The sequence below is a fragment of the Scatophagus argus genome, chromosome 1 (genome assembly GCF_020382885.2).
Source record: "Scatophagus argus isolate fScaArg1 chromosome 1, fScaArg1.pri, whole genome shotgun sequence".
In the NCBI taxonomy this organism is placed as follows: Eukaryota; Metazoa; Chordata; class Actinopteri; family Scatophagidae; genus Scatophagus; species Scatophagus argus.
The window spans coordinates 1334901-1357117 of record NC_058493.1 but is presented as its reverse complement, the minus strand read 5'-3'; the positions used below and the strand labels follow the sequence as shown (position 1 = coordinate 1357117).

Below are 22217 nucleotides of genomic sequence, written 5' to 3'. Positions count from 1 at the left end.
CAGACCCAGATTAATCTTAAAACTCCTTGTAGAGGTTCCAGCTGAAAGAACCACTAGTTCAATGTGCACTCTACGGCAAGAAGTATGTGTTCATCACACGTGTATGTGATTTCACCATTGAACACGTCATTTCTAAACCTTGATGTGCTACTACAACAGCCTTCACTCTTCTGGGATTTTGAGCTGGTTTTGTGTCTGTTGTGTCATGGACAGGATCATCCATAAACTTTCCCTTCTGTGGAACTGCAAGTGTCCTATAACATGAGCTACATAATAAAAGTACACAATTCAAGCCATATAGTGTACAGAGCATAGACAAAAGTATCCGGACATGCAACATACCTCTTAATGGGGCTGTTTTTCAGGGTTTGGGCTAGACCCCTCACTTCCAGTGAAGGGAAATCTTAATGCTTCAACATTTTGGACAATGCTATGCTTCCAACTTTGTGGCCTTTGAGGAAGACCCTTTTCTATTCCAGCATGACTGTGCCCAACTGCACAAAGCAAGGTCTGTGAAGACAGGGTTAGATGAGGTTGGTGTGGAAGACCTTGACTGGTCCCACACAGAGGCCTGACCTCAACTCCATCAAACACCTCTGGAATAAATTGGAACTGAGATTACAAACCAGAGCCTTTTGTCCAACATCAGTGCCTGACCTCACTATTGCTCTACTGCATGAATGGGTAAAAATTCCTGCTGAAACACTCCAAAATCTTGTGAAAAGCCTTCCCACAAAAATGGATGCTGATATAGCTGCAAAGCCGTCTATGTATTTAGAATGTGATGTCATTAAAGTATCTGTGGGTGTAATGGTGAAGTGTCCCAGCACTTTTGTCGATAGAGTGTAATTCACACCGAGATCCACACAAAATACACATGAATGTTGGCTCAATATTTGCTTGTCATTTATTTACGTAATATATGTATTAATATATTAATTTACAACATCTATAAAACACCTTTTGCATAAATTATGCTACTGAAAAAAAAAATAAATAAAACACAGAACTGCACAGTCAGTTTCCTTTGCCTAGATGTTGGATATGAAATGAATACTGAGGAAAGACTTTTGTGGGCTTCAAAGGCAAACAGGTACAGTGTTGAGAGAAGTCTTGTTTTAGTGTATCAAAATGTCAGTCACTTCTATGAGACTAACTGCAAAACAATAAGCATTTAAAATCTTGCAATTTTAAATCTGTAAACAAAGAGAAGCACTTTGGAAATGGATATTTAGTATGGCTAGTTCCACGTCACCACAACTGCAATAGGAAACTGAATGCAGGAATAAACCTTCGGACGGACAATCCTTTTGGTGAAGAATTGTGACTGTGTTGCAGATAGCACCCTGTGCTAAGAGCTCCCCAGTATCCACAATTCAGAATAACAACCTTCAGAACAAAATGATCATGCAACACCTTGAATATCTAAGCAACTGCAAGCTAACAGTTAGAATCCAATACATTTTTTTATTGTTTATTTTTGCTCTACTGTAATGTATAAAGTAGAGTTGGTGCACATATGATAAAAGATTAAGTATGAAGTCCACTGTGACAAACGCCCAAACTATAGTTAAGGTCAGGGTTATTTCTGTTTACATTTTTAGTAACTCTTTATGGATAAAATGATGAAATGCACATGTTTACTAAGGGGAAAAAAAACACTTTGGTATTGCAGTTGCAAACAAAACATAAAATTAAAGTTTATTGAAAATTGACCCTGAATCCATAAAGTAAATTAATGTAAGCAGCAGATTCTAAAAATCAGATTTGTAATCTTTAGTTTAATTCTTTAGAGCACATATTTTAATCTGATTGGATGGTTCTTGCCTAAAGATGCAAGGGATCTGTAGTTCACCTTAAAGGGGAATTCCAGTATTTTCAAACCTAGGACCTATGTCCACATATTTTGGTGTGTAAATGATTCACACTTAGCAAAGGTTTTGGAACTGGTGCAGTAGATCACATCAGTTGGCAGCAGTGATGTGGCTTCAATGTCTGCAAAGTAATCCTTTAAACAAACTCCACCATCAAAGTTATGTCCATTAAAAGTGCTTTTTTTTTTTACGAGTCAGAGGCAAAGACTGCCCGACAACATCACAGAGACAGGCCTTTCTGTTAGAAAAGCAAATCTGTTATGAAGCCTCACTCTGAAATCAGGGGAGAGGTGAGTTGTTGCAGAGAGATGACAGGTAAAGCTGGAGACAGGAGTTTGGAGTCTACTGAAAGGAACTGCCAGCAAGAATTTATTCCCTAAGTCATGGCTGAATACTTTGAATACCGGCTAATTTCAGCAATCTAGATGAGGTAATAACTGCAACAAGTCAATCTCTCTCCTGAGTTTTCAGAGTGAGACTTCTCTCTGAGTGAGGCCACTTTCTGGTAAAACAAGAAAGGAATTTACTCTGTAACAAAAAGGTGTGTCTCTGCAGGGATCCTTTTGCCAGACACAACAGTTGGGGCTGCTTCACAGGGTTATGAGGCAGCCGCTGCAGCTGCGTCAGGGTTCACAGCTTCCATCTACTGGACCAATTCCACACCTTTTAGTAAGTATGAATCATTTACACACCAAAATATGTTTAAAAAAAAAAAAATTAAAAAATATACACACACACACACACGTGCATGTTTTTGAGAATTTACCCAGAGAAACCCATGCAGGCACAGGGAGAGCATGCAAACTCTGCACAGAAGGGCCCAGACTGGGATTTGAACCTGGAACCGTCTCGCTGTGAGGGGACAGCGCTAAGCACTGCACCACTTTCCATGAAAATGATTAATCTTCTGTACTGATGAGAAATTTCATGCCCATCCAAGCTGAGGCAGCGCTCTAAATCTTATGAAGAAAATCAACTGGACCTTGTTATTAATAGCTGCTCCCATTTTGCAATTCGGTGCCCTCTGAGCAGGGATGAGTGGAAATGGACTATCCTAAATTTATCTTGACTGGTAAACAAGGAGCAAACAGCCACATAGTAACTGCAGGCCTTCACTTATCTTACAGCTTATCACTAGCTAATAGAGTAAGACAGCTGGAATTTTTCACATGGAAAGCAGATCATCTATTTCCCCAGAATACATCCAGTTTAAGAACCATTTTATCCAATCTACATTACAACAACTGAGATAGTGGATTCATAATAGTACAAGACAATGAACATCTCTGGTTATATAAATCTAAGTATTTACCATTCTGACTTCACATATATATATATATATATATCTGATATGGTAGTGATTCTAACCCCATTGTGAATAACACAAAATGAATGAACATTGAAGAAAAAAAGATAAACAAAAGGGTGCATGTCCGTCAGCGGTAGGTAGTTTCTAAACCTTCAGTGCAATACATACGACATTTCAAGAAGGACTTTCGCGATTTCAGTGTGACAAGGCATTCATCCCTATTTGACACAGAGAGGGGGAGGGGTCACAATGAGTCAGAGCATGTAAACAGAAAGGCAGAGATAGGGAGAGAGAGAGAGAGAGACATTCTCTAGTCTAACAAAGTACTTATACAGCACCTAGTGTCCGTGAGCCCAGTGGAATGTGAGGCCTTTAAACACTGGTGACTTTACTCCTGTGAGTTCTGTGCGGTCACTCTTCAAGAGGAATGGCTTCAAATGTTCACAAATTAGAAGCATGTATAAAATAAAGAGCAACGGAATGCTTGGACGAGCGCCTTCGAGCTACGGCCCACACTGACCAAATGTCTGCTTTCACATTTTAAAGGACACACAACAACGGCCCTCAGTTCTCTGACTTACATGACAGCACTGTGCTCGTCATAACATCACCTGGGAACATGGAAGCATCATTGCAACAAAGCCCAGCAAAAAAATAAAAAAGAAATAAAATAAATAAAAACAAAGAAACACAAGCAGTCAAGCAAGCAGCAGACAAGTAGACTTACTGACTGACACATTACTAATAATTCTCACTTCCTGCACACAACTATGGAAAGTAAAGTAGGTCAAATGGAAGTGTGATGAATGTTTACAACTTAAAGACTGGCTAACAGTTTTACCTTGCATCTTCATTTTCTCTTCCAAATACATTTGTCTAACCTGGGTGTTTGTTTAAAGCAGCATTATTTTTATTTGGCCTCTCGGGGGGCAGAATTTCACAACAAGCTGAACATCACACAACTATTAGCACATATTACGGCCTTATAAACTCACAGACATGAGTTAAGTCTTGCAACACAAGTTCGTGTGAGGGGGAGAAGGGGGATCATGGGGGCCGGTCTGGCCAACTTTGGCCCAACTCCAGAGATGGTAATAGAAACGCAAATTAGTGCCAATCATTGCCGCCAAAAGTGCCAACAGAAAAGCCTCATATGTTGACCAGTAAAACCTGGATAGAGCGGATATGCAGGCCTGCTGCTGCTGGAAAAACGTTGATAAGAACAGTGAGACTGAACCAAAGCAGGGATTTCACATCCTTTTAAAGCAAAAACAATGACTTAAAAACATGCTGTCATGCTTCACGGAGCAGAGGGGAAGTGCAAATGATAGACGGTTGATGACTACAAGCCACACTATCGTAGGTGTAAAGCTATTGGTTAGTGTTGCTTTACAACCTAACTGTCTTACTGCTGGTGTTTCCTGACCCATCTGCTACTACGTTGAAGCAATCACAGCATATCACCCCAAACTCTGCACTTACAGGAGCAGTTCGCCTCCAAATTTAAGTTATCGACTGAGCCCTTTGCTGATGGAAAGTTGGGTGAAGTTTTACAATACAGCTCTGAACCTTCACAGCAAAACAGCATTCTCCTCAACAACTAAAGAAGATGGGGACTTGTTTTGAAACAAAAAAAAAAAAAAATGGAACGATAAATGCCGTGTGTGTTGCTCATTAGGGGAGGCATCAATGGCTTTTTACAGACTACTGTTGTGGCTAATCACAAGTTGTCTGGGTCTTAACTCCACCTGTGAATCAAACAAAACTCATGATTTTCAGTTGCCTTTTTTACAACTTAAAACAAGTGCCCAGCTTCTTCAGTTATTAAAGAGGATGCTGAAATCGCCTGAAGCAGGAATGTTTTCTCCATACAACTTTCCATTAGCATGGGAGTAAGTAGATAATGCCATCATTTTCATTTCTGGGTGAACTGCTCCTTTAACTTAAGAGCACATTGTAATTTGCAACTGATAAAACTATGAAAACGAGCTAAGCTGTAAAAAATTGAAATTATCCTTGAACTTTGGCAAGACTTCACTTGTGAAGGCCTCATAAAGCACCACAAACACTAAGAAAAGTGAGGCTTGTGTTTGGATAATAACACGGGACATAAAATGCTTTTAAAACATAAAACACAAACTCAGTGGAATACAGGACAGAGGCAGTTACATTGAAGGTTGTATAGGGTAGCACTGGCTGAAAAAATGTCACCAACTCTTCACTCCTTTTTAAAGGATCAGTTCATCCAAATTAAAATAAATCCCACCAAACCTCTTGATTTGAATTGAATTGAATGAATTGTTTTTCATTGTGAGCACCATAAATGAAATTCTGTTCACCCTCAATGTCTTCATTTGGATTCATAAACCTCAGAGACAAATGTTGCAAAACATGCACTAATAAAACCAAATTAACTCATTTGGATGAACCACTCTTTACACACAAAGCTGATCATCACCTGACTGCATTTGTACTTTGATTATGTTTGCCTCCTAGCTAGCTAGTGTGCGGTCAGAATGATGAGATCCGTGACAGTTCAAGCCATCTCTAGGAAGGGATTTGTGATGCAAATACAAACCTTATATCATTTTGGGACTAACTATGACAACGTAACGGGACAGAAAATATCCTGAAATGCATATTGATGTCCAGTCCTTCGTGTTCAGGGGCCAAACTCTGTCACCGAAGGACTGACAGGATGGATTTACGCAGTTTGACGACTTCTAGAGGTTTTCACCTTGGTCAGGAAGAGTGCCCCACTTAATGGCTTGGGTTTGAGTTGGCTTCAGGTTCATAAATATTAACAGAGAAAACAACGTAATGAGTGCGACAAAACTACCACCTCTCTGGCTCGGTTTGAAATTAAAAAGAGGACAGAGACATTTTTTCAACTTCGAGCTGAGGTGACCCTGTGCATTTTCACGTCCGACCCAAGCTCGAGGACAGAGGCCCAGTGTGACGAGGCGTAAGGGAGTCTGCAGAGGACTCGAGGTGGCGGTCCTCACTGAGGCAGGGGGACAATGACTTCCACGTAGTTGATGGGGAAAAAGCCAGACTCGCCATTGATCATGCCTTCGTACCAGTTCTCATCTATCTGGTTGGTGAGGATGATGATGTCGCCCTCCTTGAAGCCCAGCTCACCCTCGTTCTCTGGCTCAAAGTCATAAAGGGAGCGACAGCATGGCTGGTCCAGCACCTCCGACTCTGCACCAAAGAAGAGATCCAGAAATCACTGAAGAAATATTCCACTCCTGCACACCGATGATGACAAATGGCTTCTTTCCTATCTCATTTATTGCTGAAGCTTAAGTAAACTGAGGCAGCAATCAGTCATGGTACATTTACTCAAGTACTGCCCTTAAGTACAGTTTTGAGGTATTTGTACTTTACTAAAGTATATCCTTGTCATGATTTTATACCTCTACTCCACTATAACTTGGAGGCAAATATTGTACTTTTCACCTCACTACATTTCCTTTAGTAACAAGTTACTTTGCAGATAACCTGTACGATGTTATTAAACCACCTTTAGCTTCAGCTCCGTTATTAAAGTAACAAACACATTTATGCATCAGTAAAATCCAATAACATAACATACATTATTCTGATACATTGAATATCACAACAATGTATCAAAATGTCATTCTGCATGAGTACTTTTCTTTTGGTACTTTAAGTGAATTTTGATGTTGATAAACAACTAATGTAATTTTACTTAAGTGAAAAACCCATGTGCTATGAAATCTCAAAGAAAGCTCAGGAGAAAGCTGGTAAGTAGAGCTCAGATGGAAGGAATCAGAATCAGAATCAGAATTCCTTCATTTGATTCTGATTCTGATAAGTAAGTAGACCTCAGATAGAAGGAGTCATCGCTACTAAAACTGAGCAAACTTCATCCGCACATGAAGACCCTGAGATGCAGTTGAAAGGCCTGCAAAAATAATAGTGAGTCTACTTTGAGTAAATCTACAGTTTTCAAGATCAGAAATGAACTTCTTTGAAACTGCTTGACTTTGAGTCCGACAACTCAAAGTCTGTCACATTTCAGATGAAACTAGCTGCAGCGCTGCTTGACGATTAAGGATTAATGAATGGTCAAAATTGCTGTTGGTCTTCTGTCGATTCACCTGTTCAGAAGTGATGCACGCGGACTAGAATGCAGAGACTGTGTGTGTTACTCACGGTGAATATTGCCATTGGTAGTGGGGCTCTCAGGCCATGACAGTGGAGGAGCTGGGTGAGATGTAAAGACAAATGGTTTTGAGCACAAGACAACACAAAACAATGCCCACACTAAGTATATGGTGAAGAAGTCGTTCTAAATGTGCTCTGTAAACACACAGCATACTGCAAGTACACTAGCTGTGTCTGACTTTTACCACTAGAGGGTGACTAGAGGTTTTTTCAGATACTGCCATAGCACTGTGACTGCACAAAGTCTGCAAACACACACACATACACACACACACACAAGAAGCAGGAAGAAGACATATGGAAGCTCACAGAGAAGAAAGCTATTGAGAGAACACAGAACACATACAACCAATCTGCAAGTCAAGGACGGGCTTGATAGAGCAGAATGCATTTTGGGAATTGTGTGCTCAAAGAGGCAAACTACGTTCTCATTTTGTAACAAACACTGTCCCTAGCTTCGGATGATGTCGTGCTTTTTTTCCCCCTATTTTCTTTCTTTTTAAGGGCCAAACGTTCAGTATGGATGATCAAAAGTAAGTAAATAAAAGTAAATAAATAATACAATTTTTAAGTGATAACTGCTGTGTAGCTTCTTACTTTGCTCTCATATCAGTCAACTAATGTCTGTGATATCAGATATGACCCTGGTATTAGCTCTGAGCTCAGTCTGACTGCTGAGCTAACATGACATTAGCTAATGTTAACTCACAATATAGTTTCACACACTGCCACAAGACTTTTTAAGGAGACGGTTCACTCCCAAAAGAAACACATATTCTTCCTCAAGCCTATATTGTTTATGGTCAAAACTCAACAGCAACGTCTCTACATGTCCCACATAAAACTGCCCACAACAAGGTCTGTAGATCATCTTGATCTACAGACCTGTCATGATTTCTGGACAGAGACATGGCTGTTGAGCTTTTCAGATGTGAGTTTTGGTGCTTTGAGGGCTGGATCTTTTACTAGCGGACAGATTTACTTCATGACCAAAGTCTTTTTAGGGCTTCATTTATAGCAAAATACTAAGATCGGATGTTTTCGCAAACTAGCTCACACTGAAACAAACAAATAAAAAGGGCTTGTCAGCATATTGGTAGATGGGTGATAAATGAAATGTTTACTGTCAGTTTCAAAAGATGGAAATATTCTAAAACACTGTACAGTTAGTGTAGTTGATGTTAGGTTTTCATGTGATCCATCCACATTATATGAGGATATGAGAGACATCAACGCCAGGTGAAGGGGAGACCCCCCCCCACCCCAGAAAGAAAAAGGTCTTGCACCTAAAACTACGTATAAAGGAATACCTACTTTTCCCATTGACTGTGTGGTTGATCTGGATATCTGTAAGGGACAACAGAAAAAGTATGCACTAGAGCTCAAAGCAAACAATGAAGATGGGGCTGACAGAGAAAATTAGAGAAAAGAAAGCAAAAAGCAAAAAAAAAAGTAAAGACAGATATGTGGCATCTGTACCAGTGGATCTGAGCGAGGAGCTGTAGGACAGGCCATTGTGCTGATTGCTGTCCAGAGTCTCAATGCTGCTCCTGATGGACTTTGGTTTGAACTCTCTCTTGGGTCGGCTGCTGGCTGTGGATATCCTGGAATGAAGGAGTAGCAGAATGTTTCACAAGGCAAAGTAAATACAATGAAGAGATGCTTCACTGGTTTAGCATTTAGGTTTGCACTGGGGTTCTCCAGGGATCACCTGTCACCTGTAAGAGGATTTAAAAACTTTCAGGTTGATTATCTACAAATTACTCCAGTTGAACAACATCAGAAATTAGTCCAAAGTCAGGCTGGACAAGCTAAGAAAAAAAACAAAAGATGGCTGTGGGAAGGGCTTGCTAGGTGGCAAAAAGGTGGGCCCCAATTTAACTTCAATTTCTCAGATTAATTAGTTAGACAGGTATGGGTGGAATATATAATATTGCATGCCTTTGCGCAACTGTCAGATTTCATTCATATCACTCCAGACTTATATAGTATCTGTAGTGACTGGCTGAGAGCTTCATCACACGACACAACAACAATCACTTGAAGCACAGTATCATCAAAACCAGTGAGCTTGTGGTGGGCAATAAGGTTTCTAAGATGGATGGTGCTGCAACGAAGCTACAGAATCCAAAAGGTGGCTGCTTCACACACATCTTTAACCTCGCAGCACAGAGGATCTATACAGTCAGCACAGTTTCAAGTTTCAAGATTAGTGTCACCAGTTCCGTATCTGACCAAATATGAAATCTGGTCACAATCTGCCCTTCTGATGCCGAGTTATGGTGCTGAATAATGGACAGAAAACATTATGATGTCACAATGAAGTTGACCACCAAAGTCTAATCAATTCATGTTTGAGACTAAGTGGACATTTGTGCCAAATTTGAATATAAGAATGTGTCTGAAGGATGTACAGATGGAAAGACAGCCTAAACCATGTCTGTTGTCAGTGGCATAGAAAGTATTTTTTGGGTATTGTACTAACACACTGGTACACTATATGGACAAAAGTACTGGGGCAGCTGACCATCACAACAGGGACTTAAATGGCATTGCATTCTAAATACATAGACAGCTTTGCAGCTATAACAGCTTCCACTCTCATGGGAAGGCTTTCCACAAGACTCTGGAGTAGAATGTTTGCCTATTTGTGCAGTAGAGCATTTGTGAGATCAGACACTGATGTTGGACAAAAAGGCCTGGCTCACAATCTCCGTTCTAGTTCAAAGGTGTTCACTGGGGTTGAGGTCAGGGCTCTGTGCAGGCAGGTCAAGTTCTTCCACTCCAAAATCATCCAACCATATCATTAAGGACATTGCTATGTACACTGGGGCCCAGTCATGCTGGAATAGAAAAGGACCTTCCCTAAACTGTCGCCACAAAGTTGGAAGCATAGCATTGTCCAAAATGTCTTGGTATGCTGAAGCATTATTATCCCTGAAAAACTGCCCCATAAAGAGGTGTGTTTGAATACTTTTGCTCATATAGTGTATTGGCCATATGAAGACATTTAGTATGATAGTAGGCAATACTTGTGGATGCTCTTGGGCAAAAAAAATGAAAAAAAAAACCATCTAAAGTCTAAAGCTGTAAGTCAAAGCCATGACCCTGCTCAAGGATCTGCTGTCACCACTGGAATTAATGCTGGAACGTGAAATTGTGTTTTTGGCAGCAGAACCCCTTAATAAGATTGTGATTCTCTCACAGAGGATGAACACAGCAAAGTACAGACTGACAGCAAAATGTGAAAGTGAACAAAAAGTCACGTGTGGCCTCAAGTACACCAAAGCATGTTTCTTACCTCTTCTGCAGTTTTTGGCTAAGTTCCTCCAGGATTTCACAAGACTGCCGGTGGTACTCCACAGCTGCCTCGATCAGCGCAGACAGCTGGCTCACCTGTTCCACCTGACACACACACATCACCTTACTTACTACTTCAGATAATACATTTTTTATAACAACAACATTTTTGCCCAACTGAAGAAGAAATATAACCTGCCTGCAAATTACTGACAAATATATCTGAAGCAGGTGAGGTGAGTCAGAGTGTTATGTTGGCCATGAGTGACCCAAAATTCATCAAGCATGCCACAGGTGTTTACCTACTGCAGACCTAAACACACTCCGACCCCAAAGGTGGACTTAAGTGTTACTTGTGTGTTGCTTCCTCCACCGACTTTCACCAGAAGGAGAACTCATAGCAGATAGTGAGACCTTGCTGTTTCACAACACTCAGAGATCAGAAAAAAATAACAAATTGCTTAAATTTCATCATATGTTGAACATAAACCATTCTCACTGGGTTCAAGTAAATACTAACCAGACATTTGAAAGGCTTAAAGAAAAAATATATATAATATAAAACAGCAGATCACTGGATTCACCAGCATGACTCAGGCTAGTCATCCAATCATATTGTATCACAATGCCCTTTGTGCACCTAACGTGTTTTTCCTTGCCACTGTCTGCTTGCTCAGGGGTTCAGGCTCTGGGTTTCTGTAAAGCATCTACAGACAATTTTGATTGTATAAGGTGCTATATAAATAAACTGAATTTAATTGAATTGAACTTCTGCGCATGCAATGTCAATGTCACGGCAGAGTATGTGCCCTTACAGATGGAGAGATCTGATTATTTCTCTTATAGCACTTACTATTAGAAAATACACAAACTATGAATATATCTTTCAGGAATTTTATACAAATGACTCAATAGATTAATATTCCGACATGCTGGTGCATTGATGCTTTGCTTCATATTTAGTGGTTGGCGCTAAATGTAGCTGAGGGAAGAGTTATTTGCTTCCTTTATATTAATTTCTCTTTCCTTTCCTTTTCCAGTTTGTTTGTATGTAATTTCCTGTGAAAGAAGTGTCAATATGTCACAACCATTCTAAAACATTTCAACAAATTTTACCGTGAGTTGAGCCACTTTAACCAGTGAGATAGATGGAACTTCTGTTGCCATGGTTACTGGCATTTTCAACAGAGCTAGGCACTGATTTGGAACAGAGAGTAGACTGTTGCTAAGTGCTGTAGCATGTCCTGATAGATTGTTTAAACAGATACAAACCAATCAAACAGTTACTTTTTGTGGCCATGGTTTAAATACGTATACTGAATACATATATCACATATTTTGATATCTGTCACATGCACTTTTTATTCATTTGTTATCAGCATATTTTATCTTAATTTTAAAATGTTGGAAGACATTGCCTGATGTTGTGCAGGATGTGCAAATTTTCTAATCTCTAAATATTTTTCTAGAAGTTTCTGATTAACATTAAATTGCAATTTGCCTTATGTTTAATTCTCCCTTCTGGTACAATTTTATGTTGCTGTTCTGTCCTCTCTTACATCATTTTCCAGGAAGTTGAACATGCTCCTCTCGGCCAGGTCTTTGCTCTCCTCAAATTTCTCCACAGCCTGCCGGATCTCTTCGTCTGGGATCTTCCCTTGACGCTTCTTCTTATAGTCAAAGTCTAACCGGCGACCTTCCAGCTTCTTCAGGTGGTGCTGCAAACACAAACAAGAACACATCAATATAATGTTTCTGACCCCTACGTCAGCATGCGCCTGTTGTGCACCAAATGAGTAAAGTCTGCACTTGATTTCAAGAGTGTCCCAGCTGGCACATACGCCCAATTGAAGTGGCGGAAATGGTGTGCATGCAAACAAACACCTAAAAGGAGACTGGTAAGACAGAGAACTGATGAATGCCATTTAGGCTTGCATAAAATTGTATTGTCAACACTCACGGCTGTCCATGCTGGTGATTATTTGTCCACCGTAAAAGCTGCTATGACTTTCATTCTGCTCCAATGCAATGCAATTTGCCGCCTTTGTTGGCCCTAGCTAACGGATGTCAGTCCTTTTTAAGTTTTCCATGGCTCTCACCTTTATGTATTCAATGGTGCACAGGCACATAGAAACAACTTGATGTGGCTAATAAGTCCCTTATTTATTATGAGTATTTATCAAGTACTCGCAGTGCGTCAAAATGATTTAGCCTGTTTTACACAGACACTGGCACATTTCAATCTGACCCCACTTATTTTTTCACTGACAGTGACTGTGGTAGTTTTATCTGAAACTCAGTGCAGATACCCTACCCTGCTTGCTCCTATCCCAGAGTAGCACCTGCGCACAATGCAACAGTACTTCTAAGTGCACTGATTTTAGACATAAAATCATAATTAAGGGTTTTTGTCTGCACCTCAAAAGGTGCTATTTATATGATGTCATGCCCATGTGGCATATACTATGGTGGCAAAAACCAAGAGTTCCCTTAAGGTGTGTTTATCAAAACACCACATCTCCATTAGATACAGAAATACTACCTACGTGTTTGCAGTAGTATAGTGCAGTACATTGATAGTTAGACATCTGTCTTGTCCTTTATTTGCTCTACTTTCATTTATCTATAATAGAACCATTTTCATTATAAAATATTACTTTGCATTTTTTCAAATGTTTTCTGATATATTTTAATACCGTATGTCTGCTCTAAATGGACTTTAAATACTATGTTGACCCTTTCAGGTCTCTCTTTAAGGAACACAGATGGAACCAGGAGCTTTTATGATATTCCCTTAAAAATGTATTTGCGTGTGTCTCTCCTAATATTGTGTATTTGGATAAGGCTATGTTCTGGGCACAGAATTTTTGGACATTTTTTGATGCCTTGTATAACTTGAAATTTAACAAAATGCATCGTGCCTTTCGGGAGACATTTTGTGATATACAGTATAACTTAAGTTGATCAAAACTGCTTCCTTTATGTGATTTTAAATAACATGAATCAGATGGCAGGTTGCTCCTCCTGCATGTAAATGAGAGATGCTCCTCCACATTATAAATACACGTGTCCTATCCCCTGCTTAATGTTTGGTTGAGCCTTCTGTTGCTCAGCACCATGAAGATAACTGCCATGTCAAAATGTTGGAAATTATTAAAGGATTTTTTTGCATTGTGGTCAGCACTTCTCTAACATTAGCTTGCATCCCTCATCCCTCTAATGTGGAGGCTTTGACCTATGGGATAGTATCAGTAGTCTCTTTAATATTGTGAACTAGTCTCAAAAATGGCATACTACTTACATATGTTCAGTTACAACAAAGGGCTACTGCAATGTACCGTGATTTCTTTGAGGTCCTTGTCTTGTAGATTCTGCAGGGGGTCTATGAAGTTTTGTTTGACATTTATGTCCAGGGAGTCCTTCACATCTGCCATCTGCCTCATGGCCTCACCCATATCCACCAGAGCACAGCCTACAAGAGACAAAGCAAAGACAAATCACGTAAAGACACGCAGCATTTTTTAGTTTTGGTTTCATATGTGTGCTTAGTGCTCATTATATTGTTGTATGGAGTACTAATTGTTTAAATCCTACAAATAGGTTTGTTAAAAGTTAAAGTTATGGTTAAAAAGCATAGATATATCTTATTTGTTCTATTTGCTCTTCTGGAATGTGAGTACTTGTACCAAAAACAGAATCCTCCCCCAGTTCATGTCCATAGCGCAGCATGCAGTCTCCCAGCAGGCCTTCAGTCTGAGGGTAGCCAGTGGTCTTCACCTGCCCTCGGATCTTAGACACTGTGTTCAGCATGTTCAGTTTGGCTCGAGAAGCTGCGAAGGAAAACAATGAATATATGATATATTGCATTCATTTCACAAAACTGTTATAGCGGCACGTAAAAGAACAGCAAATTCTTTAACATAATAACATATAATCCTTTTTATTTTACCTGGGTTAGGCTGGAGGTATTCTGTTGTTTTGGACAAGAGGTCAAACACTGACTTGTTGGTCACATCAATTTTCTGACGGGAGCAAGAGAAGAACATTAAGAAAAAGAAGAAATACAGCAGTTATAGGTCATGTGTTGAGTGGACTGAGTTCAGTCAGTTATTGATTCAGTTGTCCAAGATGGGTTCACAGTGAAATGTTAAAATATTTTGAACAAAATGGTAGTGAATTTAATTATGAGTGGTAAAAAAACATCCACAGTGTGGCCACACTGTTTAACTTGAATGTGGAGGGTGGAGTGAGGCAAAACTATAAAGCTGCAGTCCCTCAGTCGCTATTAGGAATTATTTAATTGAAACATTCATACAGTTTATAAGAGAAAGACTTTAGGAATATTCAGAAGTATCAATAAACCAAATATTGATAATAATTACTGCTGCCAAGGAGGCCATGTTGTCAGGCTGGTATGGTGGCTTGTTCCTCAGCTGACACTGATGGAATGTTTATTGGAATGTTTATTCAAGTTTGGAAATTAACTTGAGTATTCCATCTTTTGCTACTTTATACTACCTCACTCCTCTTTTACAACTTGACTTACTGCTTTTCAGATTGCATGCTGAATCAGGGCAAAGGAAGCACATTTTTAAGATAACAAAAACCAAAAATAATTGTGATGATCATAAAAATGCTGGATATTGAATCCAATTATCAGTCAGGCTGTATACAGCGTATATATACATGAAAAATATAAGCATCATTTACTTGTATTTTACTAAATTGTATTTTTGATAGTTATGTGCATTTATTGCCAAAAATTACTTTTGATATTTAAGTACTTTTAACATGACTTACTTTAATCAAGTAATATTAGTACAGATGACTTCCACTTCGACCAAAACAATATTTTAGCACGGTATCTTTACTTTTACTCGAACCTGACTTTTGGGTACACCGTCAGCAGGATTATGGGAGAGCTTCCAGCCCCGTTTTCATGTAACTTAGAGGACTGGTGTGGCTTGGGCCCACACAGCATCTCAGCAGAGATAGCCAACACTTAATGAGTCATAAGTCATGATTGAGAGTTGGTGCTGAAACTTCAGCGACGTATAACCATATTTTGACATAATTCTAAGACATCTGGAAATACATCAGACATATAATGTTTATACTGTTTATTGGCCTTGGTGGAGGTAAGAGTTCTCTGAGGGCCCTTCTAAGTAATATTATTTTCATTGTATTTTAAAGTCAAGCATGATAAACCGTTTTAACCAGCACACGAAGGGCTCATTCTCAAATCACTTGTAAGTAACAACTAAGATAAAGTTTAGTGGTGGCACATTGCAGCCATAAAAAGACGTAAAAAATAAACATTAGTAGTAACTCAACAGGAAGTATACATTAACCACTTATGCACCCTCTCCTGACAAGTACTCAGTCAGCTGAAGATGAATTGAATGAGACTTTCAGGTCCGATTCAAGTCAGTTCTTATCTCTTGGCTATAATAACTCAACCCACTATGCATCCATCGTAAGAGCATGCTTACTGCTGAGCAGACGCCTGGACTGAACTCACCCTCTCCATCTCCATGAAGTCTTCATCCAGTTTTGTTCCCTCTGCCCCACTGATCTTTTCACTGAGTAGCTATACAGAGAGAAAAACATAGAGGAGTGAAAAATATACTTCACAAATAAAAGGACAGGAGAAGGGTAAAGACACAGCATAACATTAAGCTAAAGCCTATGAGAGTCTCAGCATTTTGTTAATTCTCTGTGAACAACGGGTTTACATTGTTTTGCTGCGCACACTTCACATTCTTACAAACTCAGTTGTATTTTCTACATTTTTGGAACACATTTTTTCCACATTTTTCCTGGTAATTGTGTTAAGAGTTCAATTCAAGGCCCTAACTATGGAGCTTTAGTTTTTCCACTTGTATTTGACATCGATTATCGACGTCGATGATTATTTCCGATGGTGGTGCATGGCTGCCTGCTGTAGGATAGACATTTTTACAAGTCATATTTTTCAAGCTATGTATGGGGGGGGGGGGGGGGGTTCCCTCCACACTGCACCTCATGCACAGCCTTCATTTCTGAAGAAAATATTTATGTTTAAGATTTCTAGTGTAAGTGCCCTTACTGTTAGAGTGACTACTGTACATTCATTTACTATGGTGGAGGGTTGCCCTACACCTGCTAACCCTACTCACTTCAATTTATGAACAACCAGTCGGAGGCATATGGTTCTGATGTGTCGGATATTTTAGAACTGACTCTCAATTCAAATGGTTATTTAAAAAAAACAATAAATTATTTTTCTACAGATGACGCTTTGCAGTCTGTGTGCACAGCTTCAGTAATGAATAAACTAACAATAGCCAAATGAGAATGAACCAGAAATTAGGACAAAATTCAACTGACAGCAAATGACCAACAATAAATAACAATATATAAAAAAATAAATAATGGGAAATCTAGCATTTTAGCATTATGAAGCTACAGGAATTAAATAACATGACACTTCCTCTGACAGCAGAATGAAACAAGAGTAATACAAACATAGAGCTGTACAGACAATATAAACTCTACAGCAGCTGCAGCAGACAAACACAGAAAGGGAGCTGCACTTTTTTGCAGAGCTCCTAGTGCACACACACTCATGCATGCACGCACGCGCGCACACACACACACACACTGTGAGGTTTCTATGCGACACTGTGGTTTTTGACTTTCTCCTATAAAGAGTTTGCTTATTCATACAGTGAATTCTGAAGCACTAACAGCATTCTGTGAGTTTTTTTGTTTGCATGCAGTGATGTCTTCCACAATCATCCCACTGCAGCTTCTTCTTGGCTGCAGCTGCTGATTTGGTTCCTTTCTATAAGTCCATTCTTTATTTTTATTTATTTTGTTTCGAATTTTTCTTTATGTTTTCTTTCACACTTCAGCGCTCATATCAGGGCAGCCGTGGCCCAGAGGTTGGAGAAGCGGCTTGCGATTGGAAGGTTGCTGGTTCGATTCCCCCACCAGACAGGCAGGAAAAAATTTGAGTGTGGTGGAGTGATAATGTCCCCACCCCCTCATTAGCTGGCTGATGGGCCCTTGAGTAAGGCACTTAACTCCCAATATATGCTCCGTGAGCGCATATGTGTGTGTGTTTCAATCAGTGATGGGTTAAATGCAGAGAAGTAATTTCCCAGCTTGGGATTAATAAAGTAACTTAAATGAAAAATAAAATTTGTAGCTTCACAGTAGTGGAGTAGAAGTAGAAATGCAATGCAATGAGAAGAAAATACTCAAGTAAACTAACTCAAATTTGTACAGCACTTTAGTAAATGTTCTTGGTTACATTCCTCCACTGCCAATATTATGGTGAACAATACGCTACAGCACACCCCTGTATTATACCATACATCCACAATCAACACTTTGCCTTCACTGTGACCTTGCATGGTTTTAAAAGTGTGTCAAATAGAGGAATGGCATTCTGACACCATTCCTTGGGAGATTTAAGAGGATTCTGGGTGCGCATATAGTGGACTAACACTGAAAGATTTGGGGCAGTTGGTCAGTTAGGAAAGATGATTTAGTCAGTCCAGTCACTGAGTTCAGGTTTTATGACCGTTTCTACTGTACTGTAATTCTAAGGCAGTCGCATATACGAACACACTACTGAAGTGTGGGTTGAGAACCTTTAAGATTAACTACACCTTTGACTGAAATCAACACACACAACTCAAGCCCTCATGCCTTTTATACATATCACACTGGCAAGGTTTAATGAATAATTCAAGAAGCTAACCTGAAAGTGGCATGTTACCATGTCTATAAATGGGAGGAAATACCTATAGAGGATTTTTCAAGAGGCAGTCATGATATGTAATTCAGCTCACTCTCTCATCACATGAACTACACTACTCACAAAAGGTTAAGGATATTCAACTTTCATTTATGGAAAATGTAAAAAGTTCATGCTACAGTGACGACAGTAGGACATTTTAGTAGAAGTATGCAATGGTAATTTCTTCATCTCAAAGAATTTATTGAAACAAAAGCTAACAACAGTGGTGGGTATACTACAACAAAAAATGTCAGTGTCTCAATAACTTGTAATGTGTCCTTGAGCATCGATTGCAGCTTGACAACGACGTCTCATGCTGTTCACAAGTCGACTAATTGTCTGCTGAGGCATGGCATTCCACTGTTCTTAAAGGGCTGCCCTCACGTCATTGAGGTTCTTAGGTGCAGTACTCAGCTGATCCCATAGATTTTCTATGGGATTCAGGTCTGGAGAAAGTGCAGGCCACTCCATTTGAGGTACCCCAGCCTCCAGCAGCCGTTCCCTGATGATGCAACCTGTCATCCATGAAGATGAAATCAGGCTCATGCAGAGGCACAGTGACTGGATTAATGATGTTAGTCGGGTAGTATCAACTTGTCACAGTACCATTCACAAGGTGTAGGGCAGTTCCGTATTGACTAGACACACCTGCATAGACTGTAACACCGCCACCTTCAAAGGCTCGCCTGGTGACAACAGTGGCTGATGCATAGTGTTCTCCTTGACGTCTCCAAGAGCACTGGCGGCCATCATTTCTGCTCAATGTGAATTGACGTTCATCAGAGAACAGCACTGAGGCCCACTGGTTGCTCGTCTAGGGCGCTGACCATGCTGATGTAAGCGGTTTCTAATGGTCTGATGTGACACTCGGGTGCCTCTCACCTCCCTTAAATGTGCCTAGGGTTGAGTGGCATTCATCATTCAATTCCGGAGGGCACTGTTCGCAATGAAGCGGTCATCAGCATGGGATGTGGCCAAAGGACGTCCACTTCTATGCCTTTCTGTGACTCTTCCAGTCTCTCTGTAACTCTGTTGCAACCTGCTAATGACAATGTGACACTCTAAGCTCTGTGGCTACTTCCCTCTGAGAACATCCCATTTGAAGCCTTGCAACGGCAAGGTACTGTTGATCAATTGCTAGGTGTCATCTTGGTCTCATGATGTCAAAATGCAGCCGACGGCATGATGAAGAGGACTGTTTAAATACATAATGTCACTGAACCAGAACATTTAGTGGTCGATTCATGGATCAGACACTAACAGTTGTGATTTTTGCAGTTAATCACCTTGTTAGAGTGATGTTATGCAATAAGTACTGAAACACTGAACAGGTGGACATGTGCATTCAAAAGTTTAGAGAAGGTCAAATTAAGTTCAACTGTAAAGGTTATAGTGCATTTTAGGTGCATCCTGAAATTTCCCCCGAAAGTCGAATATCCCTAACTTTTTGTTAGTAGTGTCTGAACTGAACTAAATGCAGGTTAAATATAGGAAGATGATTTGTGCTCCAGCTAAAAGTAGTCCAATTAGCAGCTCTGGCGACAGCACAAAATTTAACAGGGAGCTACGAAGTGGGAGAACCAGGAAATTAACCGAGAATAGAAACAAGATTGAGTCATCTTGACTGATGCTGTAGAGCAGAAAATCAACAAGTACGTTAGACAGACTGTATAGGCAGACCGTAAGGAATATAGGGATTAATATCACTGATGCACACATCCTCAATTACTGCAGAAGCAAGGTCATGCTGTTGGCAGTATAATAACCAAAATTCTAAATTCAGGGAACTTGAACATAATTGACACAATTGGCATCACAACTCACACACCATCCCACCCACCCATACCTCAATCTACTGAAATACACAGACAACACACATAATACTGTGTGCTGGGATTTGAGTAACTTTCTCTTTCTGGGTATACTGTCAAAAAATGTCTGACTTTTCCAGCTTCTTAAATGTAAGGACTTGCTGCTTTTCTTTGCCATTAGGATAGAAAATGAAGAGCTTTTGGGTTTTGGACAAAGGAAGTCATTTAAAGACATCACTTTGAGTTCTGCAAAACTGCAATAAGAATCTGTTCATCAGCAGATTATTAACAGTAATAAAAATAACTGTTAGTTGCAGGCCTACTGTATATCTATAGTTATAGGAACTGCTGGTACGTAAATCAACATGACTTTATATGGTACAGATTCTCCAAAATATAAAAAGATATAACCAAAAAAAGAGGGTTGTCTCCATTTTATCTGAGAGTGGGTTCATGGTGTCAAACTTGGAAAACCTTGGCAGTAAATTAAGCTTTCAGACACTTAAACAAACATATTCTCAGAGAATCCTACACAGCTATACTACAATCTGTCTTTTTTAGGGGGTATGGTGCATTTGATTGCACTGGTGTCAAAAGGTCACTGAAGTCACTGGCTGGACTCTGAGGGTGTGTGGCTTCAGGGACTTGTTCAGAGTCAGCTGAACTCTCACTTTTGCCTCTAGATGAGATTTGTCACAAAGTCACTTGACTTTCCACTGGTATGGGGGTGTGTACATAATGGCTGAATTTTCATTTTTGGGTGAACTGTTCCTTTAAGGACTCTTGTTGCCTTGTGCATTTTATTGAAGAAACTTTATAATACACTTTCACTTTCTTTATCAAATTTGGGTCAACACTGTTACTGCACTGACAATGTATTGTTGTCTATTGAACAATTTATTTCATTTGTGCTCGTGTTTGAGAAACTGGAACTGTTAATGGCTTTAATCTCTTCTGAAAATATTAAAGGTTAAGTAATTCAGCAATAGCTAACATCATCACCAGAAAAGAAAATGTGTATCCTTCACTAGTATTCTGTAATTTCAGGTGATCCTAATACTGTGGTCCTTTTTGATGAAGTTGTTAATGTGATGTCATGTGATTCAAATTGAACAGATATTACTATAACATGTCCTTAGATAATATATTCTATAGGTAAAAGTATTGGGGCCCCAGACCATCACACCAACAGGAACGTTAATGATATTGCACTCTAAATGCATAGACAACTTTGCAGTTATAACGGCTTCCACTTGTACAAAGACTTTCCACAAGATTTTGGAGTGTTTCTGTGGGAATTTTTGCCCATTCATGCAGCAGAGCAATAGTCAGGTCACACACTGATGTTTGTGAGAAGGCCTGGCTCAGGATCTCTGTTCCAGCTCATCCCAAAGGTGATGGAGGGGTTGAGGTCACGGCTCTGTGCCAGTCAAGTTTTTCCACACCAAACTCATCCAGCCATGTCTTTATGGACCTTACTTTGTGCAGTTGAGCACAGCCACGCTGGAATAGACTGGAAGCATAATGCCCAAAATGTCTTGGTATGCTGAAGCATTAACATTTCCCTTCACTGGAAGTAAGGGGCTTAGCCCAACTCCTGAAAAACAGCCCCATAAAGAGGTGTGTCTGGATACTTATGTCTATACAGTGTACATCCCGACTAGTGCTGAATAATGGTACTGAGCCTGACGGCTGAGTGTAAAATGAACACAGTCGGAAGTTGCGGTCATCACTTTCGACATGTGGCTTTGTCTTATCAGCAAATGACAACATCAGCTCTGGAGTAAGTGTTGCTGCTGCCAGGCGCTACGTAAGCAACCAGACTGGATCGGTATACAATGCAGAGTATGACTGAGGTTTGGGAAAGGCATAGAAGGGGGGAGGGAGAACAGTCTGAAAACAACAGCAATCCTGTTGTCGTTGTATTTATGAAGGTCACA

General features: G+C 39.9%; 1 protein-coding gene across 2 annotated transcripts in view; it reads right to left on the bottom strand.

Annotated features, from left to right (window-relative positions):
- Positions 1-882: 882 nt before the first annotated feature.
- Positions 883-22217, bottom strand: part of sh3gl3a (SH3-domain GRB2-like 3a) — a 40561-nt gene continuing 19226 nt past the window's right edge. The window contains exons 2-11 of one of the 2 annotated variants that reach the window (XM_046386891.1): positions 16199-16267; positions 14627-14699; positions 14364-14507; positions 14016-14149; positions 12237-12395; positions 10679-10782; positions 8857-8981; positions 8692-8724; positions 7366-7416; positions 883-6387 (exon numbers count right to left, since the gene is read on the bottom strand). In XM_046386891.1, the coding sequence (XP_046242847.1) occupies positions 6185-6387; positions 7366-7416; positions 8692-8724; positions 8857-8981; positions 10679-10782; positions 12237-12395; positions 14016-14149; positions 14364-14507; positions 14627-14699; positions 16199-16267 (1095 nt within the window). In that variant the 3' untranslated portion in view covers positions 883-6184. The remainder of the gene's footprint in view (positions 6388-7365; positions 7417-8691; positions 8725-8856; positions 8982-10678; positions 10783-12236; positions 12396-14015; positions 14150-14363; positions 14508-14626; positions 14700-16198; positions 16268-22217) is intronic. The other variant, XM_046386974.1, reaches the window with a different exon arrangement.